This window comes from Hippoglossus hippoglossus, chromosome 8 (genome assembly GCF_009819705.1).
Source record: "Hippoglossus hippoglossus isolate fHipHip1 chromosome 8, fHipHip1.pri, whole genome shotgun sequence".
Classification (NCBI taxonomy): Eukaryota; Metazoa; Chordata; class Actinopteri; order Pleuronectiformes; family Pleuronectidae; genus Hippoglossus; species Hippoglossus hippoglossus.
The window spans coordinates 16,328,354-16,347,739 of NC_047158.1; the positions used below are offsets into that span (position 1 = coordinate 16,328,354).

The window sequence follows — 19,386 nt, forward strand, 5'->3', positions numbered from 1 at the left end:
GTGGTACAGCAGGTAGGACAGGTTCAGAATATACTAAAAAACATAATAATGCACGCATAATGAGCTGCCTTAACCAGCTACATACCTACTGGGTTCTTCAGGACACAAGGAACTCCGCCCTCCTGGTTTGGTAAAGGGTTTTCAAAGACTGCAGATATAAATCCATCTTTGGTGAAAGTTGCATGGACTGAGCAACATCCAGAGGACACAACAACAACAAGAGATCTTCTGTCTGCAAACTACGCAGGTAATATTATAACTCACCTGTAATAAATTTGTGGGATATACAGTATGTATTTAACATTTCTTTGTTTGACAGTTTGCCGAGTTTAGAAAGACAGAGACAGACTCTCTCTCACACACACACACTATCTGAATATATGGAAATTCGTTTCGTGTAGATATATGAGGCTAAAGCAGTTACATTTGACATGTAATTAAAAAGTCCAACGATAAGAAGTAAATAACTGAAACCTGTCTTACATTCGTCATTTCAGGGTGAAACCAGATTATGTATATTCAAGCTGTGAAATTGAGGACGTAGCTTCTAACCATTTGCGGAGCAGTAATTTAGTTTGTATATTCATAGTCTCATCATATACGTGTTCTGCCTCGTGTCAACCAGTTTCCGTAACTCTCATGTGCTCACATACACTATATTAACACAGCCGAGTTCCCAATGAAAATGTTCTGATTTGCATGTTTTTCTGCTTCTGTTGTCAGACAATGGAACAAGTATAATATATTAACTGAAACAACATTACATTTGACATTGTGAAACTGTCTGTACTGCCTGTAAATACCCCCCTGAACACATAATAGCCTGTGGGGAACCTCCCCACTCAGCTGTTGTGCATTCTGTCAGTCACTCAGTCGCACACCTTCAGAGATACAAGTGAAATCTGTTGCACTTCTGCCCGTCCTGGGATCCCTCACATGTGTTTCTCTCTGAGGTTTCTGCACATTTTCTCCCTTCTACTAGTTGGGGGTAATTTTTCCTTAAGGGCACCGGTACATGTCGCACCTTGTTAAGCCCTATGAGTCAAATTTTGATATGTGAATATGAGCTTTGCACGTAAAATCTGATCGAATGATTGATGTAGTAATGGGCTGTGGCCTTGTGACACACCTTCTTGCGCTCAAAAATCTTATTCAGGCAGGAAGAAATTTACCAACTAACCAGACTGGTTGGAGCAGGCTGGTTCACATGTACAGACTTATTAAAAGAGCTGCTTAGTTTTCAGTTTATGATAGTAAATGCCAGTGTCATATGGGGAATTTTGTGATAATTCTTCATTTACATCCCCAATGTTTTTTCCCCCCAGACAATATGGCCTGTAAGCGCAAAGTAGTTCCGTACATCTACAGGGAGACTCTCAAACTACCAGACACACCAAAGGTCCAGGGCTATGAATTCAACCAGGGAGTGGACCACCGCGCACTGCTGCAGTCCTTCCTCAGCACTGGCTTCCAGGCGACTAATGTGGCCCTGGCTATCCAGCAGATAAACAGCATGGTGAGATGGATGGAACACAGGGAGGATGTCTGTGAATCATCACGTTCCCAGTGTAACAGACCTTCACCACAGTTTACTCTCCTCACTTTTTGGCAATCTTCTCCAACATCCACAGATCAAGAGGCGTCAACAGCCGGTGAAGGCAGTGAATGGAAGTGTTGAGGAGGATCCGTCGATCTGCCCGAGCCCCTCGAGCTGCACCATCTTCCTCAGTTACACTTCAAACCTCATCAGCAGCGGGGTCAGGGAGAGTATCCGCTATCTCGCAGAGCACAGAATGGTATATGACCCTCCTCAACTACACGAAGCACAAAACAATGTGTGCTTTAACATTTTTGCTGAAGCAATACAAGAGTTTGCAGGACGTTATAAAATGTTCATGTGCTTTGTATGACAAAATGCTATCATGTCCACATTCTGCACATTCTGCACATTCAATACATATAATACATATACATTTCCTCCTCTGTTTAGGTGGATGTCTTGGTGACCACAGCTGGAGGTATTGAGGAGGATCTGATCAAGTGCTTGGGACATATTTACATTGGAGACTTCACTCTGCCTGGGAAGGATCTGTATAAAAACGGTCTCGACAGGTCAGTCACAGGGTCAGATTAGTAAAAACATGTCATTTTAAGTGAGATAGTTAAGCCCCTTCTAAGTTGGAATTTTAGATTGTATATAAAAGTGGCCGTAAATTCCGGGTCCGGAAAGTGAAGCCAATATGGAAGTGCCTCAAACCTCCACTGGTTGCAAAAAGAAGTCAGTGTATAAGAAAATTACACAATGTTAAGAGAGAAATCAGGAAGTACGGCGCTGATATCAGTGACACACCTTTGTGTTAGATTACACACATTGCATCATCATTTTCTGATCCCTCATCCCTAGTGCTTTGGCAACCTGAATCCATTTGAACCCAATCAAAACTAGATACTTATGATATTTGAAATGAATAAGTTACAGTGATCAATATTTTTTATTTAATAATATGTAATCATTGTGCATTTGAATTAGAAAAATATTCTTAACACAGCTGATACATTATTTTCATTCGGTTTCCATATGTCACATTTGCTGCAGGATTGGCAATCTTCTGATGCCTGATATGAACTACATGTTATTCGAAAAATGGATGTTGCCGATAATGAAGCAGATGCTGATGGAGCAGAACTCTCAGGTGAGTGGACAGTTCTACATTGTTTTGATGGTTCATAATAATAATAATCATAATAATAATAATTATAATAATTATAATTATAATTGTATAGTACTCAAAATATTAATTATTTTGATGACTTTTTAATACACACGTACATTAAAAGGTCCTTACTTTAGGGCAACATTTTAAATTCTAACCATTTAAACTGCTATTTTATCCATTGTGGTAGCCGAGATGTCCTGACGCATCTATTTGCAAGAGATCATGTATATTTCCATTTTTCTGCCCTCAGGGCGTGAGTTGGACTCCATCTAAGATGATCTATCGACTGGGCAAGGAGATCAACAACCCTGAATCTGTTTGCTATTGGGCCTACAAGGTGAGTACTGGTCAGGGTTCTCTTAAAAGCAAGTGTCTGAGGTTTTTGTTCAAATCATTTAATGATTGGGTTTTCACAAAGCAGTGACCTGGCTTTCGTTTCAGAACAACATCCCAGTGTTCAGCCCTGCCCTTACAGATGGCGCCATAGGAGACTTGTTCTACATGTTCTCAGCTGAGAACCCTGGCTTAATTTTGGACATTGCTGAAGGTAAAACAGTCTTTATTTGTTTGCTCTTAAATGTTGCTTCGTGTTTTTTTTGTAATCTTACACCATGACTTTGCCTTAAGATATTTCAAGGATAAACGACATTGCAGTGAACGCCAATAGCACAGGGATGATCCTCCTAGGGGGAGGGTTAGCAAAGCACCACACTTGCAATGCCAATGCATGGGTAAGTATTTACTTTTTTAATGCTATGCTTTAGCATTTGTTCTAAGGAGCTACAGTAAATAACTTTTGTGGGAAATTGTATCAATGAATCAGTGAATAAGTAAAATGATCTCCGTTGCTCAGTGTGAAGTTTTTGACAAACTGCTTTGTTTCCTTCCAGAGGAAAGGAGCTGAGTTTGTGGTGTATGTGAACACAGCTCAGGAATTTGATGGTTGCGACTCAGGGGCCAGACCTGATGAAGCCGTGTCCTGGGGGAAGATCACTTTAAATGCCAAACCTGTGAAGGTAACTTTTTATTATTCTTTATATTATTATAAATCAGACATACTAATATCAACATCATTAGTGTTTTTTAAATTTTAATACCCATAAGTACGTATGGAAAAACACAGTGTGTACCAAACTTAGTTTATTTATAATATATCCTCATCTATAGCAATCAAAGCAGCGATACAACCATGGATGGCCCTTGAGGGCCTGTTGTCTTGTTTAACTCACAGCCTGTTGTGCTCCCTTTTGCAGGTTTGTGCAGACGCTACAGTGATCTTCCCCTTGTTGGTGGCAGAAACCTTCGCTGTTCATGCTGATAAGAGGACGATTAACAAGGAGAACAATTGAATTGAGACCAACTCGAAATCAAGGATAGTTTTCGCAATGTTGGAATCTTAGAACAGTCACTGGATGTTATTTGTGAAAGAACTGGGCCTAGCATGGATCCATGTGGTATGCCACACTTACTCTAATTAAAAGATTAAAATAAATAAAACAAGTGTAATGAATAGTTACTGTGAGTGATTAAAAACTGTGAAAAGTAGCTTCACTGAATATATACAGGTTGTAATCCATTTTGTTGTATAACCCAGCACATGATTTACAGTCATGATTTCCTACAGGACATAAACAGTACCGACAATAACGTTCTGCAGCTTCTTTTACGTTAATGCATTTCTCTGATATTATGTAATAGACACCTTGTTATGTAACAGAGGTGCAATAAAAAAAAACAAATACTTTCTCACGGTTGGTCGCAGGTTTTTTACCCTTGTTATTATGTTGAACATAATAGATAAATATAAATATAAATATATATATATATATATATATATATATATATATATATATATATATATATATATATAGATAGATAGATAGATAGATAGAAAAAGCTCCCTCATTAACAGGAAGAAACCTCTCGCAGAACCAGACTCAGTGTGAGCGGCATTCTGCCTCGACTGGTCGGGGTGGAGCAGGGAAGAAGAGAAGAGATAGAGATAGGGGGGAGGGGGAGGCGAGGGGGAGAGAGAGGAGAGAGAGACCAGGAACAGGTTTCAGTTGTTATAATGAAAACAATAGGGGTGATAATTATCAGAATCCTGCAGCTCTGGAATTCCCCTAGCAGTCTAGATCTATAGTAGCATATAAGGGATGGTTCAAGACTCAGCCATAACTATAGGCTTTTAAAGGAACGTAAAAATAAATTCCTTTCGATCCTGGTCCCTTCAGTGGAAATTCTATGGTTTCTACTACCTGGGGAAAGTGTCTATGTTGGTTACGCAGCTCTTTATACAAAACTGACAATAACATACAAATGTCACAATTACCATCCATTCACAACCCCTAAAAATTTAGCAAAAGGACAGATTTTGCTTTGTTAGATAATTGTTGTGCAGTCTTCTTAAACAACATAGTGCACCAATGCAAGAATGTATTACCTTTTGTTTAAAAGAAATGAGAAGCAATATCTATGTCAGTGCTGTGACCTAATTTATTCATTACAACCAGTAGCTTCATTTGAATCATCGAGGAGCAAACCTGAAGGTCTGATAGTCCCTGTTGTTCTTCTAGGTTTTAACACACATGATGTCATTCTGTCTTTCAAGGTGTTTGGAGACGCCACCATCATCTTCCCCTTGTTAGTGGCAGAAACCTTCGCAGGTTACGCCAAGACGACTGCTGGCAAGGAAACAGCATGAAACCAAATCAAAGCCTTCTGAAATCGTTTCTGTTTTTTGACAGTACTTGAATCTACAGGAAGAGTGGTGGTTATTCAATATTATTAAATATTAACTAAAACTTTAATTCATAGCAGCAGAACCTGAACAATGTACGTCAATAAAAAGAATAAAATTCATAGTTTCAGACTTTTTCTTCAGACTCCCAGGCAGCATCTACCAAAAAATACACAATTTTCCACACTGCAAACCCACATCTGCAACTAGACAGGAGAAGTGTAAGTAATGGATTGAGAGCATTGTTAAGCACTTCTTTTATGAATGCGGCCTCCTAAGAAAGAATGCATAAACTGAAAAGTTTTTTTGTTGGTGTTTTCACATCTCATTCAGGTCACACATTAGTCTGCGTAAAGAGATATCAGTGATTTACGATAGAGCCTGGAAATAGAACAATATCAGTGATTATCACAATTCACAATACAATTTCAGCGAAAGCAACACAACAAAAGTTCAATATATATCGATGTAGTGCTTATGCATTGTGCAAGCACAGCGAGCGGTTGCCATAGTTACGATTTTTCTCGCGCAGTTTGATGACGTCGTCTACCTACGCCGGAAAGGAACATTTTAAAATGTGTTTTTGTATCGCAGGGACAACAAATAACAGGCAAAGGTCGATGCTTCCGTGATTATATGACGTCTCCGTCTTGATTAACAGTGACTGTGCTCCACGTTTGTTTCCCCCGACCCGGGCGACGTATTTTAACCAGCGGCTAGCTTAGTCCTGATGTGGCAGCAGGCTAATGTTCTGTGTAGCTGAAGTTGAAGTTAGCATTTAAGGTTGGTGTCTCTCATCTGTAGTTTATTTAAATATACATATATATATATATATCAAATGTGGACATCTTAGAGAAAACGACTTCATCTTGTTTTCTCCAAGAGGCGAATCTGTATGCCAACACCTGGTCGAGCCTTTCATGGTAATGTAAGTTTAGGTTTTTATTTACCGACAACATTAGTAGAATAATGTTGATTAACTCTGCATAAAATACAGCTCTTGTGCTTGGAGGAGACACGGTGATGTCTGACGTCAGGGTGAACCTGTGTGAACCGTGTCCTGACCCTGTGAGACCCCCGAGTAATGAGGCTCCCGGGCCTGACCTCCAGAGGTGAGACTTTCATTCACCCTCAGTTAACTGACAGGTCCTGACACTGGTAACCGAGTCATGTTGGTCCCTGTCATCCCTTCCAGTCCTCAGCCTGCCGGTCACCCATCCTCAGCAGATGCCAGCCCCTCACCCTGCGCTGAGACAAATGGCTTGTTGTCTTTACCCTGGGAGATGGTCACCCACATCGCCTCGTACCTTCCTGCACAGTGTGTCAGCACTGTGCTGCCAAAGGTACGGTTTCAAGATCGATTGGCCCGATGCTTTGAAGATATCCTGTCGTCTTATGTGCTTGCTTACTTGTGTTAAGGTTTTAAAATGTGATGTATTTCCCTCTTTCACTGTATGTTCCTAAAACTGTTATTGATCCTCAATCAAGTTTGATGTCTTCTTTGATTGTTGAAATAGTGTAAACACCATTGGTAGTATTGCTTATCATTCCAGCATCTTCCACATGCACGTGAAAGTGTGTTCTGAAGTTGATTATGTCACAATCCTGAGTGTGCATTGGATAAAAGAATCTGTGGACCCACTCATACAAATCTGCTCCATGGCGATACTAGACGTCAGACAGTGGACAGGGAATATTTAAGACTTTCTAGTTCTTCCATCTGTTGGAAATTATTCTTGACACTCTGTTTCTCCTCTTTTCAGGTCTGCCAGACATTGGGTAATTTGGAAAAGGACAGCAGTGCATGGCAACTCCGAGCACGTAGATTAATAGGATCCCAAGCTGGCTTTCCAGTGGGGCCAAGGGAGGACTTTGACTGGCCTACTGCTTGTCTGGAGATGGAGCAGTTGATAATCTGCTGGAAAGGCAGAGCGCAGCTGTTGGCCGGACAGGCCCAAAAAGAGGAGGAGGAAAGTAATCAAGTGAGGCAGCAGCAACAGGCGGGGGAGGACCGGGTAGCAGGCGAAGAGGGACAGGATGGTGGCAGAGAGGCTGAGGTAGAAGGGGGAGGGGTCGCTGTGCAGGAGGCTGCATATGGTGCTGGTGAAGAAATGGAGGTGGTAATAGAAGATGGTGATGGTGAAATGCAGCCCATTGAAGGTGAGGACCAACTAGCAAGATTAAGAGAACATTTGAATGAGAGGGTGGAGAATATAGTAGCACTGATCGAAGAAGAAAGGGACCACAGGATGCTGTTTGGTGTTAATGGGGAAGATGGTGCTCTTAATCACCAAGAGAACTTGGCTGACCCCGGGAATCTGGGTAATGGAAGACAGGGAGAGATGGAACAAAGTCCACCCTGCAGAAGTCCTAGCCCACCCCCAGCACTGGAGTGCATCACCATCCCTACAAACCACATTGCCTCAGTCAACTCTGTTCTCCTTGTCGGGGGAGAGGGGAAAGTTTGTGCTACAGCTTCCAGAGACTGGAATGTTAAACTGTGGGATCTACAAGCAGGCTCTACTGGGACACTGCTGCACACATTGGGAGGACAGGATGCGTTACACACCCATCGGGGCTGGGTCTGGTGCCTGGCATCTCGAGGGTCTCTGCTGGCTTCAGGGTGCTTCGACAGCTCAGTGAGGCTGTGGGACCTGCAGGCAGGTGGTGCAGTGGGGGGCCTAATCAGAACTGATTCTGCTGTCCTCTGCCTGTCCTGTCAGACAGATGTGTTGCTGGCTGGTACATTGAACAAGACGATCACCATGTGGGACACCAGAGGTGAGGGGGTTTAACATTTAACAAGCTTGACAGTTTAGTGGCTGAGTGTGCCTCAAGTGCAAATAACAATAAATAGTATCATGTATGTGATGATAAACCAAACACTTGTAGCGACCAGAAGTTGATAGAACAATTTGATCTGCAGCGGCCAGCCCTGTGGTGAAAAGCCTCTGTCTCCATGGTAATGCTGTGATGTGCCTGGCTGCAGATGACAAGTACATCATCTCTGGGGGTAAAGACCGCACTGTAGCTGTCTATGATCGCAGGGCAGACAAAGTCTTGAAGAAACTTCGGGTAGCTGCAAACACAATTGTAATTTGCTGTTGTTTTAGTGCTTCTCTGCTCAGTGTAACAACTCGACCCAACCTGTCCTTTTCTAGCTGACTTCTTACCTGCGGTCCATGAGCTACAGTGGCAGTGAGGTGTGGGCAGGAGACAGCAACGGCATGCTCTACTCCTTTTCCATGCAAGCAGGGACCTTAGAAACCCTGTCTAAGTTTGATGTGGGACACACTGCTATGGTCACTGGAGTCCACAGATCTCATGGGAGCCTCTACACCTGTTCATCTGATCGTACTGTCAAGGTAGGATCAGGCAAATTCCCTGTTATGTCTCCTACTTAGCTAACTCTGCCACAGAATGAATGCTATTATAATTATGGATTGCAGGTACACATCCCTTGTGCGCCTCCCAAGACATTATGCACACTACATCATCAAGTTGGAGTCAGTGGGGTTAGTGCTTTGTTCCATATCTTTTAGATTATTATCATTTCTTTAATGTTTTTCTTCCCCGGTGCCTTCACCCTCTCACCCGTACCTCTCTTGTCTCTGTCTCCAACCACCAGCTGAGTGTGGACGCTGGAGTCTTCGCTGTTGCCACAGGAGATGTGTGTGTAGATGTCTGGAGGCCCAGAAAATGAAAGAGCAGCTCCTGCAAACTACAGTATGTGGCAAGAATCGAAAACAGAAGACAAAACACTACCTGCAGCCAATCAACACCCTACCTGTCTTTCAGCATTTTGAAATTCGGAAAACCTGGAGAAAACAAGTGCTTTATATAAAACAAACAGCTCTGCATCTCTTATTAAGCGAGATGTTCGTAGTAATTGAAAGGAGACATACTCTGTATGCTTTTTTTTCCTTCTGTTTTTTCAACAATTTGTTTATTGAGTTTTCATTTTTACAAATGAAGTAAACCATACAACAAAACAAAAGAACAATAACAAAGAAATATACAAAAGGAAAGTATGTTTGTATATTTACAAATTCCCGATATTAATCTGTGGCACACCTATAAATGCATACCCAGCATCATTCAGCACACCACACCGAAGAACAAATACACACTATATATATACACATACAGATGTATACACACAAAGTAATAATAATAAGTGCAATAAATAAATAAACAAATCAAAAAAAAGAAAAGGGTGGGTACATTATAATAAGATCATTTTCTGTTCCTCATCCGAAGGGAGCAGGTGTATTACATGACCTTACATGCAGAGGTTCATGCTATGCTTTTTAAAAATGTAAACATTTAATTTAAAATGTGTTTTTGAATGTTGGAGCATTCATGCCTTTTAAAGTGATAACCCATATTAAAATGAAAACCTGAATATGATTATAATATGTCTCGTTTAACCAATCAATATTCAAAGGTAAGGGTGTAAATGAAGATAGTTGTGGTACATGTGGCCTAACAACGCTTTTAATTTGCTGCACTGCCGAACAAAGATCTTTTAAAAAGTGTAAAACTAATGTTTTGGGAAAAAGTTCTTCCTGTTGTTTAATTTAGCTGCACTGCTAAACTTTATGCTGATTTTGATATATGGCAGAGGAACGTTTGGAAAACTTCAAGTCTCTTCACCTTCATTTGTTTCTTGTTTGATTAGAAACACACATACAGGAATCATATCTATTTCTAATGTCTGTCGTTGGCATTCAATGCTTTCAAAGATGTTGGTTCCTTGTTCCTTTGTTCATCTTCTTTAAATTATTTGTTTGTTTGAATAGCCTGGAGAATTTAACATTTGTAATATTCACATGTTCACAAATTGACTGAATCCATTCCAGGAACTGACATTGCATTAGTTAGGAAACACAATCAGCATTAATGATCCTTCATGTGCAATGCAATATTTGTATCCTGATACACTGATTGTTATTGTTTTTGAGGGTATGTCTGTAAATGCTGCGTGTGTGTGTGTCTGCGTAATTGTTTGGATAAATGTAACTATACATTATTTGCACTATATACTTGTCGGATGCAATGTTTAAACACTGAAAGACTGTTAACGCTGTCATTAGATGTCATTAAAATCTAGTGTCTGATTCATTGGTTGTATTTCTTTGGTTTTGATTTATTTGACTTGATCTGAGCCAGTTACTGAGGTAATTCCTAACTGTTATACATTCATACCGAAGCTATTAATATGACAGATTATTTAATTATGCTGTTATATAGAGCAGTAAAATTACTTAAAGTTGTTAAGTGGAAAAAAATTAACTACTTACCAACTTTTAGTCATGATCTGTTCGTGTTTTATAACCAGTGATGTCTTTGTATTAGACAGTGTCACATGTTTTCTGCTCCCTCATTAGTGGCAGGGAGACAAATCAAGTGTGAATTGCCTTTGTGAGTTAATACATTTGTCAGTAGGAAATCTGCAGTTGCATTGTCAAACATGTTTTGTCCATCGCAGTCTGTTATGTGCTGGCGATCTGTACTCAGGACGGTCAGAGCAGCACACAGGTCTTCTTATCTTTGAAAGGATTGGATGAAGCTGCGATGCCGGTGAGCAGAGGGTCACTGCGCCTGTGGTCCTTGCAGTACTGGACCAAGTCTGCTGCTGTCAGGGATATCTGCTGGGACAAAAGGTGGACAGGGACAGCTTTGACAGGATATGAAAAGATAAACTACTCAGTGGACATTGATGGAGCATTTTAGTACATTCCAAACTTTGGAAATCAGTCAATCAATTCAACTTTTTTAAATATTTGTCCACTTCGAACTGCCTCACAACTGATTGATGAGAGACAAAGACCAAAATGCGGACAATGATATTTCATAATATACATTAAAATCAATAATAATAAAGAAGATTATATAAAACCAAGGAAAAAGTTAATAAAAGGGGATAGAAATATATGATACTATAAACAGACAGAAACAATTTAACAAAGTTTACAACATAGGTGCAATAAAATAATGTCTATAAACCATTTTACCATTTAAAAGTTAGGCTGAAGATGTTTGAAGCCGTTGTTAAAAGACTTCCGGCTGCTCTAAGGTCCTCAGGCAGACTGTTCCAGTGACTTGGAGCATAAAAAACTATGAGCTGCCACAACAAAGGTTTCAGTCCTGCACTTTGCAACAACTAACTGAGTGGTGCTGAAGGACTTCAGGAGCTGGAATAGTTCTTACACTGTGAACATATCAGACATGTGTGCTGGCGAGAGACCGTGAAGTGGTTTAAAAGTAAAAGAGTCTTAAAATCCAGATGGAAACCGACAGGCAGCCAATGTAAAGGTGAAATGAATGTGGTCTGTTCTTCTGGTCCTCGTCAGCACAGAGCTGGAGAGTTCTGAATCGGCTGTAGCTTCAGATGACTGATTCTTTCAGTTAATAATGTGCAGCTATCATGCATATTAGCTAACAGATTATTTAAATCAATAAATACCTTGATTCTCTCCATGCCTGCCTCCACCCGAAGTTGATCCACCAGCTTTCGTGTCTGAACAACACTGTTGTTGCTGCACATCTTTCCTGACATTGCCCTTGGCAGAAAGACTGACTATCTGTGAGCAATGTTGTTCTTCTACACCTGCAGCACCGCTGGGAAACGGGATTGGAGCAGAGTTTCACCTGATCCACAGAGTCAGCTCAGGGTGTGCACGAGTGTTTGGTCAGACCAGCTCCTGGTTTTCCTTTTTGACCCGTGCCCCCTCTTTTTTCCACTGTTGGGTGCAGTTCAAAGGCTCTGTGATATAAAAGGTCATAGAACCCTTTGTTGGAAATGTCACAAACATCACACACCACTTCACAGCCACTACCGATGAAGAGAGAATTAGCCAAGGCAATATGTTGCTTTATCAACTTGATATGTACTTTCAGTGGGCACTAGTGCAGGCTGTCAATAATGAGTTACATAGCACATAGAGAGAGCACGGGCAAACATTTCATCACATCAGAGCGTTGGTGCCAAGTCAAGAATCACTTGGACTCAAGGAAAGCAGGTACCTGACTATTTCCAGTGTTTGATAATTTGGATGTTGGGTAATTAGGATGTGGGAAATAGTGTCATTTTTTTTGTGTGCCTTTAGCTGACATTTTAGTGTGAGAGTAAACCTCCAAAATAAACCTGTGAAATATCATGTACTCTATATGGAATAATTGAAGCTACATTTGTGCAACTCAAAGTAGCCTTCAAGGTTTTATCCTAGTGCACCTTCACTAGCCTCACGATTAGATTACGATTCAGCATTTAACGATTTGAATGCACAACAATGCATCTCGATACATTTCAATTTATCACATCCACAATTTCCTATATTACTGCATATAGCTGCTTTTTCATCAGTTAATATCACTTAATAAAATCAGTAAGAAAGTGCTTTTAAAAGTATTATATTCTGTTTCTGTTATTACAATTGTGCTGCATTTAAAAAGAAATAAGGTTTTCAATTAAAAAAATCTGACTACAACAGTAAGTCTATGACAGTGGTCAGTGATCTCCACACTGATTTCACATTCATTCAGTTTAGACTTGTGTGCTGCACCTAAGGCTTAAAGGGATAAACTCTGATAACAGCCTTTACAGTATGAAGATGGCCCCATCTGGCCCCCCCTTGGCAGCACCACTGCACTGAGGCGCATTAGTCCACTGGTCAACAAGTGTGTGTGTGTGTGTGTGTGTGCTCGTCTCTGTCCTCACACACAAACTGTCCTCACACAGAAACTGATTATCACATGGGATATTCACCATCTAGTCCTATATTCTGAAATAGATACGGATCTTGACTCTGGATCGTTCCGGTCACCTTAACCCTGATGTCCTGACTGTGCGCGTCACGTCTTGTGTTGTGTAGCAGGTTTGCCCATCTGTGTGCAGCCTCCCTTTTTGTTGCCAGCCTTGAGCAAGGTAGTAAGAGTCTAAATCTAGAGCGACTCAAACAAACAAAAATTAAATGTCAGTCCTGTACTTGTTCTAATAACTTGTGATCAGTGATGGTGTTTATTGTTAAAGTGTAAAGTGAGCGCAGGTCAGAGGGGGAGTAAGGAGGAAACAGACTCTAACAGAGACTCTGACACAGGACAACCAGACCTTTAATGATCGTCTTACCTGAAGCAGTGGTGTTATAATTTTTTCAGCGATGGGACATCGCCAAAAACAACATGAATCGATTATGTTCTGTCTCTGCATCAATGCAGAGTCCACGTCCACGTCGAGATACATCTAAGAATCAAGAAATGTTCACAGCTCTAGTGCTCACCACTGTGCAGGAGACGTGGAGGAAGGGAGGGTAGAGACAAATCTCCCGACCTAATATTTTGATTGTTTATTCAGTCAATATTGTTTGACAGGGAAACTGTGCACAAACAGGATTAATTACTTTTTTTAAAAGCACCCAACGAAAAGGGCACTTTCTCTCCAGGAAGAAAAAGGGCAGGGGCAGCTGCCTTTGATGTCACACATGGACTTTGATGTCATGTGTGACATCAAAGGCAGCTGCCTTTGTTGCCACACTGTTTAGGGGGAGCTGCCGTTGTTCTTCTTTGTCAGGTAAAAAAGTAAGGAACAAAGACAACAAACTTGATTGAGGATCAATAACATTGTTAGGAACATAAAGTGAAAGAGGGAAATACATCACATTGCAAAATCTTAACACAAGTAAGCAAGAAAATAAGGTGACAGGATATTTTCAAACATCAGGCCAGACAAATCTTAAAGAGATACCTTTTGCCTTTTGCCTCAAATCGCGGCAACTGCCTTTACAAAGGAGACACGGTGATGTCTGACGTCAGGGTGAACCTATGTGAACTGTGTCCTGCCCCTGTGAGACCCCCGAGTAATGACGATCCCGGGCCTGACCTCCAGAGGTAAGACTTTCATTCACCCTCAGTTAACTGACAGGTCCTGACACTGGTAACCGAGTCATGTTGGTCCCTCTCATCCCTTCCAGTCCTCAGCCTGCCGGTCACCCATCCTCAGCAGATGCCAGCCCCTCACCCTCCGCTGAAACGAATGGCTTGTTGTCTTTACCCTGGGAGATGGTCACCCACATCGCCTCGTACCTTCCTGCACAGTGTGTCAGCACTGTGCTGCCAAAGGTACGTTTTCAAGATTTGTCTGGCCCAATGCTTTGAAGATATCCTGTCGTCTTATTTTCTTGCTTACTTGTGTTAAGATTTTATGATGTGATGTATTTCCCTCTTTCACTGTATGTTCCTAACACTGTTATTGATCCTCAATCAAGTTAGTTGTCTGTGTTCCTAACTTCTTGTATTTTCTCCTGACAATCACAAAAGCAAGTATAGATTTTCAGAATAAAGCGTTTCATAATTTGAAGGTACTCCGATGAGTTATTATTGTAAACAAACAAAAATTGTGTTGGCACGAAACTTATTATGTGATTTATTGGAAACTCTGTTTCTCCTCTTTTCAGGTCTGCCAGACATTGGGTTATTTGGAAACGGACACCAGCTCTTGGCGGCTCCGAGCACGTAGATTAATAGGATCCCAAGCTGGCTTTCCAGTGGGGCCAAGGGAGGACGTTGACTGGCCTACTGCTTGTCTGGAGATGGAGCAGCTGATAATCTGCTGGAAAGGCAGAGCGCAGCTGTTGGCCGGACAGGCCCAAAAAGAGGAGGAGGAAAGTAATCAAGTGAGGCGGCAGCAACAGGCGGGGCAGGACAGGGAACCAGGCGAAGAGGGACAGGATGGTGGCAGAGAGGCTGAGGTAGAAGGGGCAGGGGTCGCTGTGCAGGAGGCTGCATATGGTGCTGGTGAAGAAATGGAGGTGGTAATAGAAGATGGTGATGGTGAAATGCAGCCCATTGAAGGTGAGGACCAACCAGAAACATCAAGAGAAGATTTGAATGAGAGAGTGGAGAATATAGTAGCACTGATCGAAGAAGAAAGGGACCACAGGATGCTGTTTGGTGTTAATGGGGAAGATGGTGCTCTTAATCACCAAGAGAACTTGGCTGACCCCGGGAATCTGGGTAATGGAAGACAGGGAGAGATGGAACAAAGTCAACCCTGCAGAAGTCCTAGCCCACCCCCAGCACTGGAATGCATCACCATCCCTACAAACCACATTGCCTCAATCAACTCTGTTCTCCTTGTCGGGGGAGAGGGGAAAGTTTGTACCACAGCTTCCAGAGACGGGAATGTTAAACTGTGGGATCTACAAGCAGGCTCTACTGGGACACTGCTGCACACATTGGGAGGAAAGAACGTGTTACACGCCCATCGGGGATGGGTCTGGTGCCTGGCATCTCGAGGGTCTCTGCTGGCTTCAGGGGGCTTCGACAGCTCAGTGAGGCTGTGGGACCTGCAGGCAGGTGGTGCAGTGGGGGGCCTAATCAGAACTGATTCTGCTGTCCTCTGCCTGTCCTGTCAGACAGATGTGTTGCTGGCTGGTACATTGAACAAGACGATCACCATGTGGGACACCAGAGGTGAGGGGGTTTAACATTTAACAAGCTTGACAGTTTAGTGGCTGAGTGTGCCTCAAGTGCAAATAACAATACATAGTATCATGTATGTGATGATAAACAAAACACTTGAATCGACCAGAAGTTGATAGAACAATTTGATCTGCAGCGGCCAGCCCTGTGGTGAAAAGCCTCTGTCTCCATGGTAATGCTGTGATGTGCCTGGCTGCAGATGACAAGTACATCATCTCTGGGAGTGGAGACCGCACTGTAGCTGTCTATGATCGCAGGGCAGACAAAGTCTTGAAGAAACTTCGGGTAGCTGCAAACACACGGACACAATTGTAATTTGCTGTTGTTTTAGTGCTTCTCTGCTCAGTGTAACAACTCGACCCAACCTGTCCTTTTCTAGCTGACTTCTTACCTGCGGTCCATGAGCTACAGTGGCAGTGAGGTATGGGCAGGAGACAGCAACGGCATGCTCCGCTCCTTTTCCATGCAAGCAGGGACCTTAGAAACCCTGTCTAAGTTTGATGTGGGACACACTGCTATGGTCACTGGAGTCCACAGATCTCATGGGAGCCTCTACACCTGTTCATCTGATCGTACTGTCAAGGTAGGATCAGGCAAATTCCCTGGTATGTCTCCTATTTAGCTAACTCTGCCACAGAATTAATGCTATTATAATTATGGATTGCAGGTACACATCCCTTGTGCGCCTCCGAAGACATTATGCACACTGCATCATCAATTTGGAGTCAGTGGGGTTAGTGCTTTGTTCCATATCTTTTAGATAATTCTCATTTTTGAAATGTTTTTTTTCTCCCTGTGCCTTCACCCTATCACCCATACCTCTCTTGTCTCTGTCTCCAACCATCAGCTGAGTGTGGACGCTGGAGTCTTTGCTGTTGCCACAGGAGATGTGTGTGTAGATGTCTGGAGGCCCAGAAAATGAAAGAGCAGCGCCTGCAAACTACAGTATGTGGCAAGAATGGAAGTAAGCCTTTTCAAGTGAAAGGACGGACCCGAGGATTTTGACAAATGCAAACAGCCAGACAACGATGAATGCAATATGTATCTGCGGCAAAGAGTGCAAGAATCTGCGTGGACTAAAAATCCATCAGGCCAGAATGAAATGCCTGGACAAGGAGAAACAGGTGCAATGCACAGGACCAGTTCCTGGTGAGACGCAGGAGAAGCATGGCCAGGACTCACAGAGCCTAGCCCCTCAACGTGCCTGTACCCCAGACCCCATGCAGAGTACTTCGACTGCGCATCAAATGGCCTCCAGCAAACAACAAGAGGGAGTGGCAGCAGTTTGACGATGATGTGTGTGAAATCGTACCAACAACAGCCAAGTGCGACGCTGACAGAAAGCTGCACGCAATGACAACCATCATTGTCAGCTATGCGTCTGAGAGATTTGACCACGTCGAAAATGGGAACAGCCTACAACAAGAACCGTAAGGCCAGAAAAATACCACAGTTGCGGCGAGAACTAAGAACTCTCAGGAAGCAGTACAAGGTGGCCAGGGAGGAGGAACGACAGCCACTAGCAGACTTGCCAGAGATCCTCAGGAAAAAAAGCTCATGACAACTCGCAGAGCAGAGTGGCACAGAAAACGAGGGAAGCAAAGGGCCAAGAAGCAAAAATCCTTCATTGCCAACCCCTTCGGCTTCACCAGGAAACTGCTCGTGATAAGTGGAGCGGCCACCCCGAGTGCTCTGCGGATGATGTTAACACCTTCCTACGCAAGACCCTGTGTGACCCAGCCATAGAGCAGGAACTTGGCCCAGATCAGGACTATATCACTGCTCAGCATGGAAGGCAAGATATTTTTCAATATCTTGTATCAGCGGTTGTCAACGTTCCTTTTACAGAACGATTACATTGACACGTCGGTACAGAAAGGTGGGATCTCTGGAACACCTGGCCGCTTGGAGCCACAGCCATTCAGTCCAGTAAACATCACCCCAGGAAGAAAACCATCACTTTCGTAAAGGCTGGAGAAAAGCTCCATTCCCGACCACAAACAATAACGTGCCAATTGTGCACAGCCCCAGACTGGCAGCTGACAGAGGATCTTGGAAAACAACTAAAGGTCCCTGATCACATCATTCAAACAAGACTCCGCCCAGACTTGATTATCTTCACAGAATCCACCAAGCAGGTGATCATGTGGGAGCTGAATGTGCCCTGGGAAGAGCACATGGAGGAGGCTCATGAGAGGAAGCATGCCAAATACCAGGAGCTGGTAGAGCAGTGCAGAAGCGGAGGCTGGTGGGCTCTCTGCGAGCCGATTGAAGTGGGCTGTCGGGGGGTTTGCTGGCGCTCAACCTGCAAAGCTCTGGCAGTGCTTGGAGTGACTGGAGCAGCAAAGAGGAGGGCCATACGTACCATCACTGAAGCTGCGGAGAAAGCCACTCAGTGGCTTTGGATAAAGAGGGCGAGCCTGTGGATTGTTGCTGCTGGGTTGGGTCACCAGGGTGAGGGGGTCTGATGTTTAAAGACCCGAAACCCCCAATGACCCCAGGAACATCACTGATGATGCATCCCAGCACATCCTTGAGATGTATCTTGCAACCCCAAATTAAAATGAAAAACCTGAATATGAGCATAATATGTAACGTTTAACAAATCAATATTAAAAGGTAAGGGTGTAAATGAAGGTAGTTGTGGTACATGTGGCCAAACAACACATTTAATTTGCTGCACTGCCGAACAAAGATATTTTTTAAAAGTGTAATTAACGCAATTATAGCATTAGTTAGAAAACACAATTAGCATTAATTATCCTTCATGTACATTGAAATATTTGTATCCATGTCCTGATACACTGATTGTTATTGTTTTTGAGGGTATGTCTGTAAATGGTGTGTGTGTGTGTGTCTGTGTAATTGTTTGGATAAATGTAACTATACATTATTTGCACTATATACTTGTCGAATGCAATGTTTAAACACTGAAAGACTGTTAACGCTGTCATTAGATGTCATTAAAATCTAGTGTCTGATTCATTGGTTGTATTTCTTTGGTTTCGATTTATTTGACTTGATCTGAGCCAGTTACTGAGGTAATTCCTAACTGTTATACATTCATACCGAAGCTATTAATATGACAGATTATTTAATTATGCTGTTATAGAGAGCAGTAAAATGACTTAAAGTTGTTAAGTGAAAAAAATTAACTACTTATCAACTTTTAGTCATGATCTGTACGTGTTTTATAACCAGTGATGTCTTTGTATTAGACAGTGTCACATGTTTTCTGCTCCCTCATTAGTGGCAGGGAGACAAATCAAGTGTGAATTGCCTTTGTGAGTTAATACATTTGACTATTTAGGAAATCTGCAGTTGCATTCTCAGACATTATTTGTCCATGGCAGTCTGGTCAAGCTCAAGCCCCCTCTGATGGCAGGGAGACATATAGACATACGTGCCACCTCCAAACAGTGTGGCAATAAAGGCAGTTGCCTCTGA

The 19,386-nt window shown here is 42.5% G+C and overlaps 4 protein-coding genes across 5 annotated transcripts; 3 read left to right on the forward strand and 1 right to left on the reverse strand.

The window, feature by feature from the left end:
- Window positions 1-184: 184 nt before the first annotated feature.
- Window positions 185-4,432, forward strand: LOC117766183 (deoxyhypusine synthase-like). Its single transcript, XM_034592968.1, has 10 exons — window positions 185-247; window positions 1,326-1,516; window positions 1,632-1,796; window positions 1,991-2,112; window positions 2,597-2,693; window positions 2,968-3,054; window positions 3,159-3,264; window positions 3,345-3,448; window positions 3,608-3,733; window positions 3,971-4,432. Exons 2-10 carry the CDS (start codon window positions 1,331-1,333, stop codon window positions 4,064-4,066), a joined length of 1,089 nt encoding a protein of 362 aa, XP_034448859.1. The 5' UTR covers window positions 185-247; window positions 1,326-1,330; the 3' UTR covers window positions 4,067-4,432.
- Window positions 4,433-5,996: 1,564 nt separating this feature from the next.
- LOC117766504 (F-box/WD repeat-containing protein 9-like) lies at window positions 5,997-10,579 on the forward strand. 2 transcript variants are annotated; one of them, XM_034593574.1, is made up of 9 exons: window positions 5,997-6,380; window positions 6,455-6,569; window positions 6,653-6,800; window positions 7,221-8,238; window positions 8,384-8,532; window positions 8,619-8,822; window positions 8,907-8,972; window positions 9,086-9,621; window positions 9,673-10,579. In XM_034593574.1, the coding sequence occupies exons 1-8, from the start codon at window positions 6,353-6,355 to the stop codon at window positions 9,158-9,160; spliced, it is 1,803 nt and encodes a 600-aa protein (XP_034449465.1). In that variant the 5' UTR covers window positions 5,997-6,352; the 3' UTR covers window positions 9,161-9,621; window positions 9,673-10,579. The 2 variants fall into 2 exon arrangements, with proteins under 2 accessions (XP_034449465.1, XP_034449466.1); XM_034593575.1 differs by having other exon boundaries at window positions 5,997-6,117.
- A 125-nt stretch (window positions 10,580-10,704) lies between these two features.
- LOC117766506 (guanine nucleotide-binding protein G(I)/G(S)/G(O) subunit gamma-7-like) lies at window positions 10,705-12,189 on the reverse strand. Its single transcript, XM_034593577.1, has 2 exons — window positions 11,927-12,189; window positions 10,705-11,108 (listed from the first exon to the last, which is right to left on the reverse strand). Exons 1-2 carry the CDS (start codon window positions 12,017-12,019, stop codon window positions 10,983-10,985), a joined length of 219 nt encoding a protein of 72 aa, XP_034449468.1. The 5' UTR covers window positions 12,020-12,189; the 3' UTR covers window positions 10,705-10,982.
- Window positions 12,190-14,257: 2,068 nt separating this feature from the next.
- On the forward strand, window positions 14,258-16,903 carry LOC117766093 (F-box/WD repeat-containing protein 9-like). The gene is made up of 7 exons (XM_034592802.1): window positions 14,258-14,346; window positions 14,430-14,577; window positions 14,913-15,930; window positions 16,076-16,224; window positions 16,319-16,522; window positions 16,607-16,672; window positions 16,787-16,903. Exons 1-7 carry the CDS (start codon window positions 14,258-14,260, stop codon window positions 16,859-16,861), a joined length of 1,749 nt encoding a protein of 582 aa, XP_034448693.1. The 3' UTR covers window positions 16,862-16,903.
- Window positions 16,904-19,386: the final 2,483 nt, after the last annotated feature.

Excerpts from the sequence above, each read along its gene's own strand:
- LOC117766093 (XM_034592802.1), top strand. The coding sequence starts at position 14,258 with ATGTCTGACGTCAGGGTGAACCTATGTGAACTGTGTCCTGCCCCTGTG. Across the intron at positions 15,931-16,075 it reads CACCATGTGGGACACCAGAG|CGGCCAGCCCTGTGGTGAAA; the intron begins GTGAGGGGGTTT and ends TTTGATCTGCAG. Across the intron at positions 16,225-16,318 it reads AAGTCTTGAAGAAACTTCGG|CTGACTTCTTACCTGCGGTC; the intron begins GTAGCTGCAAAC and ends GTCCTTTTCTAG.
- LOC117766506 (XM_034593577.1), bottom strand. The coding sequence starts at position 12,019 with ATGTCAGGAAAGATGTGCAGCAACAACAGTGTTGTTCAGACACGAAAG. Across the intron at positions 11,109-11,926 it reads CAGGCATGGAGAGAATCAAG|ATATCCCTGACAGCAGCAGA; the intron begins GTATTTATTGAT and ends TTGTCCCAGCAG.
- LOC117766504 (XM_034593574.1), top strand. The coding sequence starts at position 6,353 with ATGCCAACACCTGGTCGAGCCTTTCATG. Across the intron at positions 6,801-7,220 it reads TCAGCACTGTGCTGCCAAAG|GTCTGCCAGACATTGGGTAA; the intron begins GTACGGTTTCAA and ends TCCTCTTTTCAG. Across the intron at positions 8,533-8,618 it reads AAGTCTTGAAGAAACTTCGG|CTGACTTCTTACCTGCGGTC; the intron begins GTAGCTGCAAAC and ends GTCCTTTTCTAG.
- LOC117766183 (XM_034592968.1), top strand. The coding sequence starts at position 1,331 with ATGGCCTGTAAGCGCAAAGTAGTTCCGTACATCTACAGGGAGACTCTC. Across the intron at positions 1,517-1,631 it reads TCCAGCAGATAAACAGCATG|ATCAAGAGGCGTCAACAGCC; the intron begins GTGAGATGGATG and ends CAACATCCACAG. Across the intron at positions 3,734-3,970 it reads TAAATGCCAAACCTGTGAAG|GTTTGTGCAGACGCTACAGT; the intron begins GTAACTTTTTAT and ends TCCCTTTTGCAG.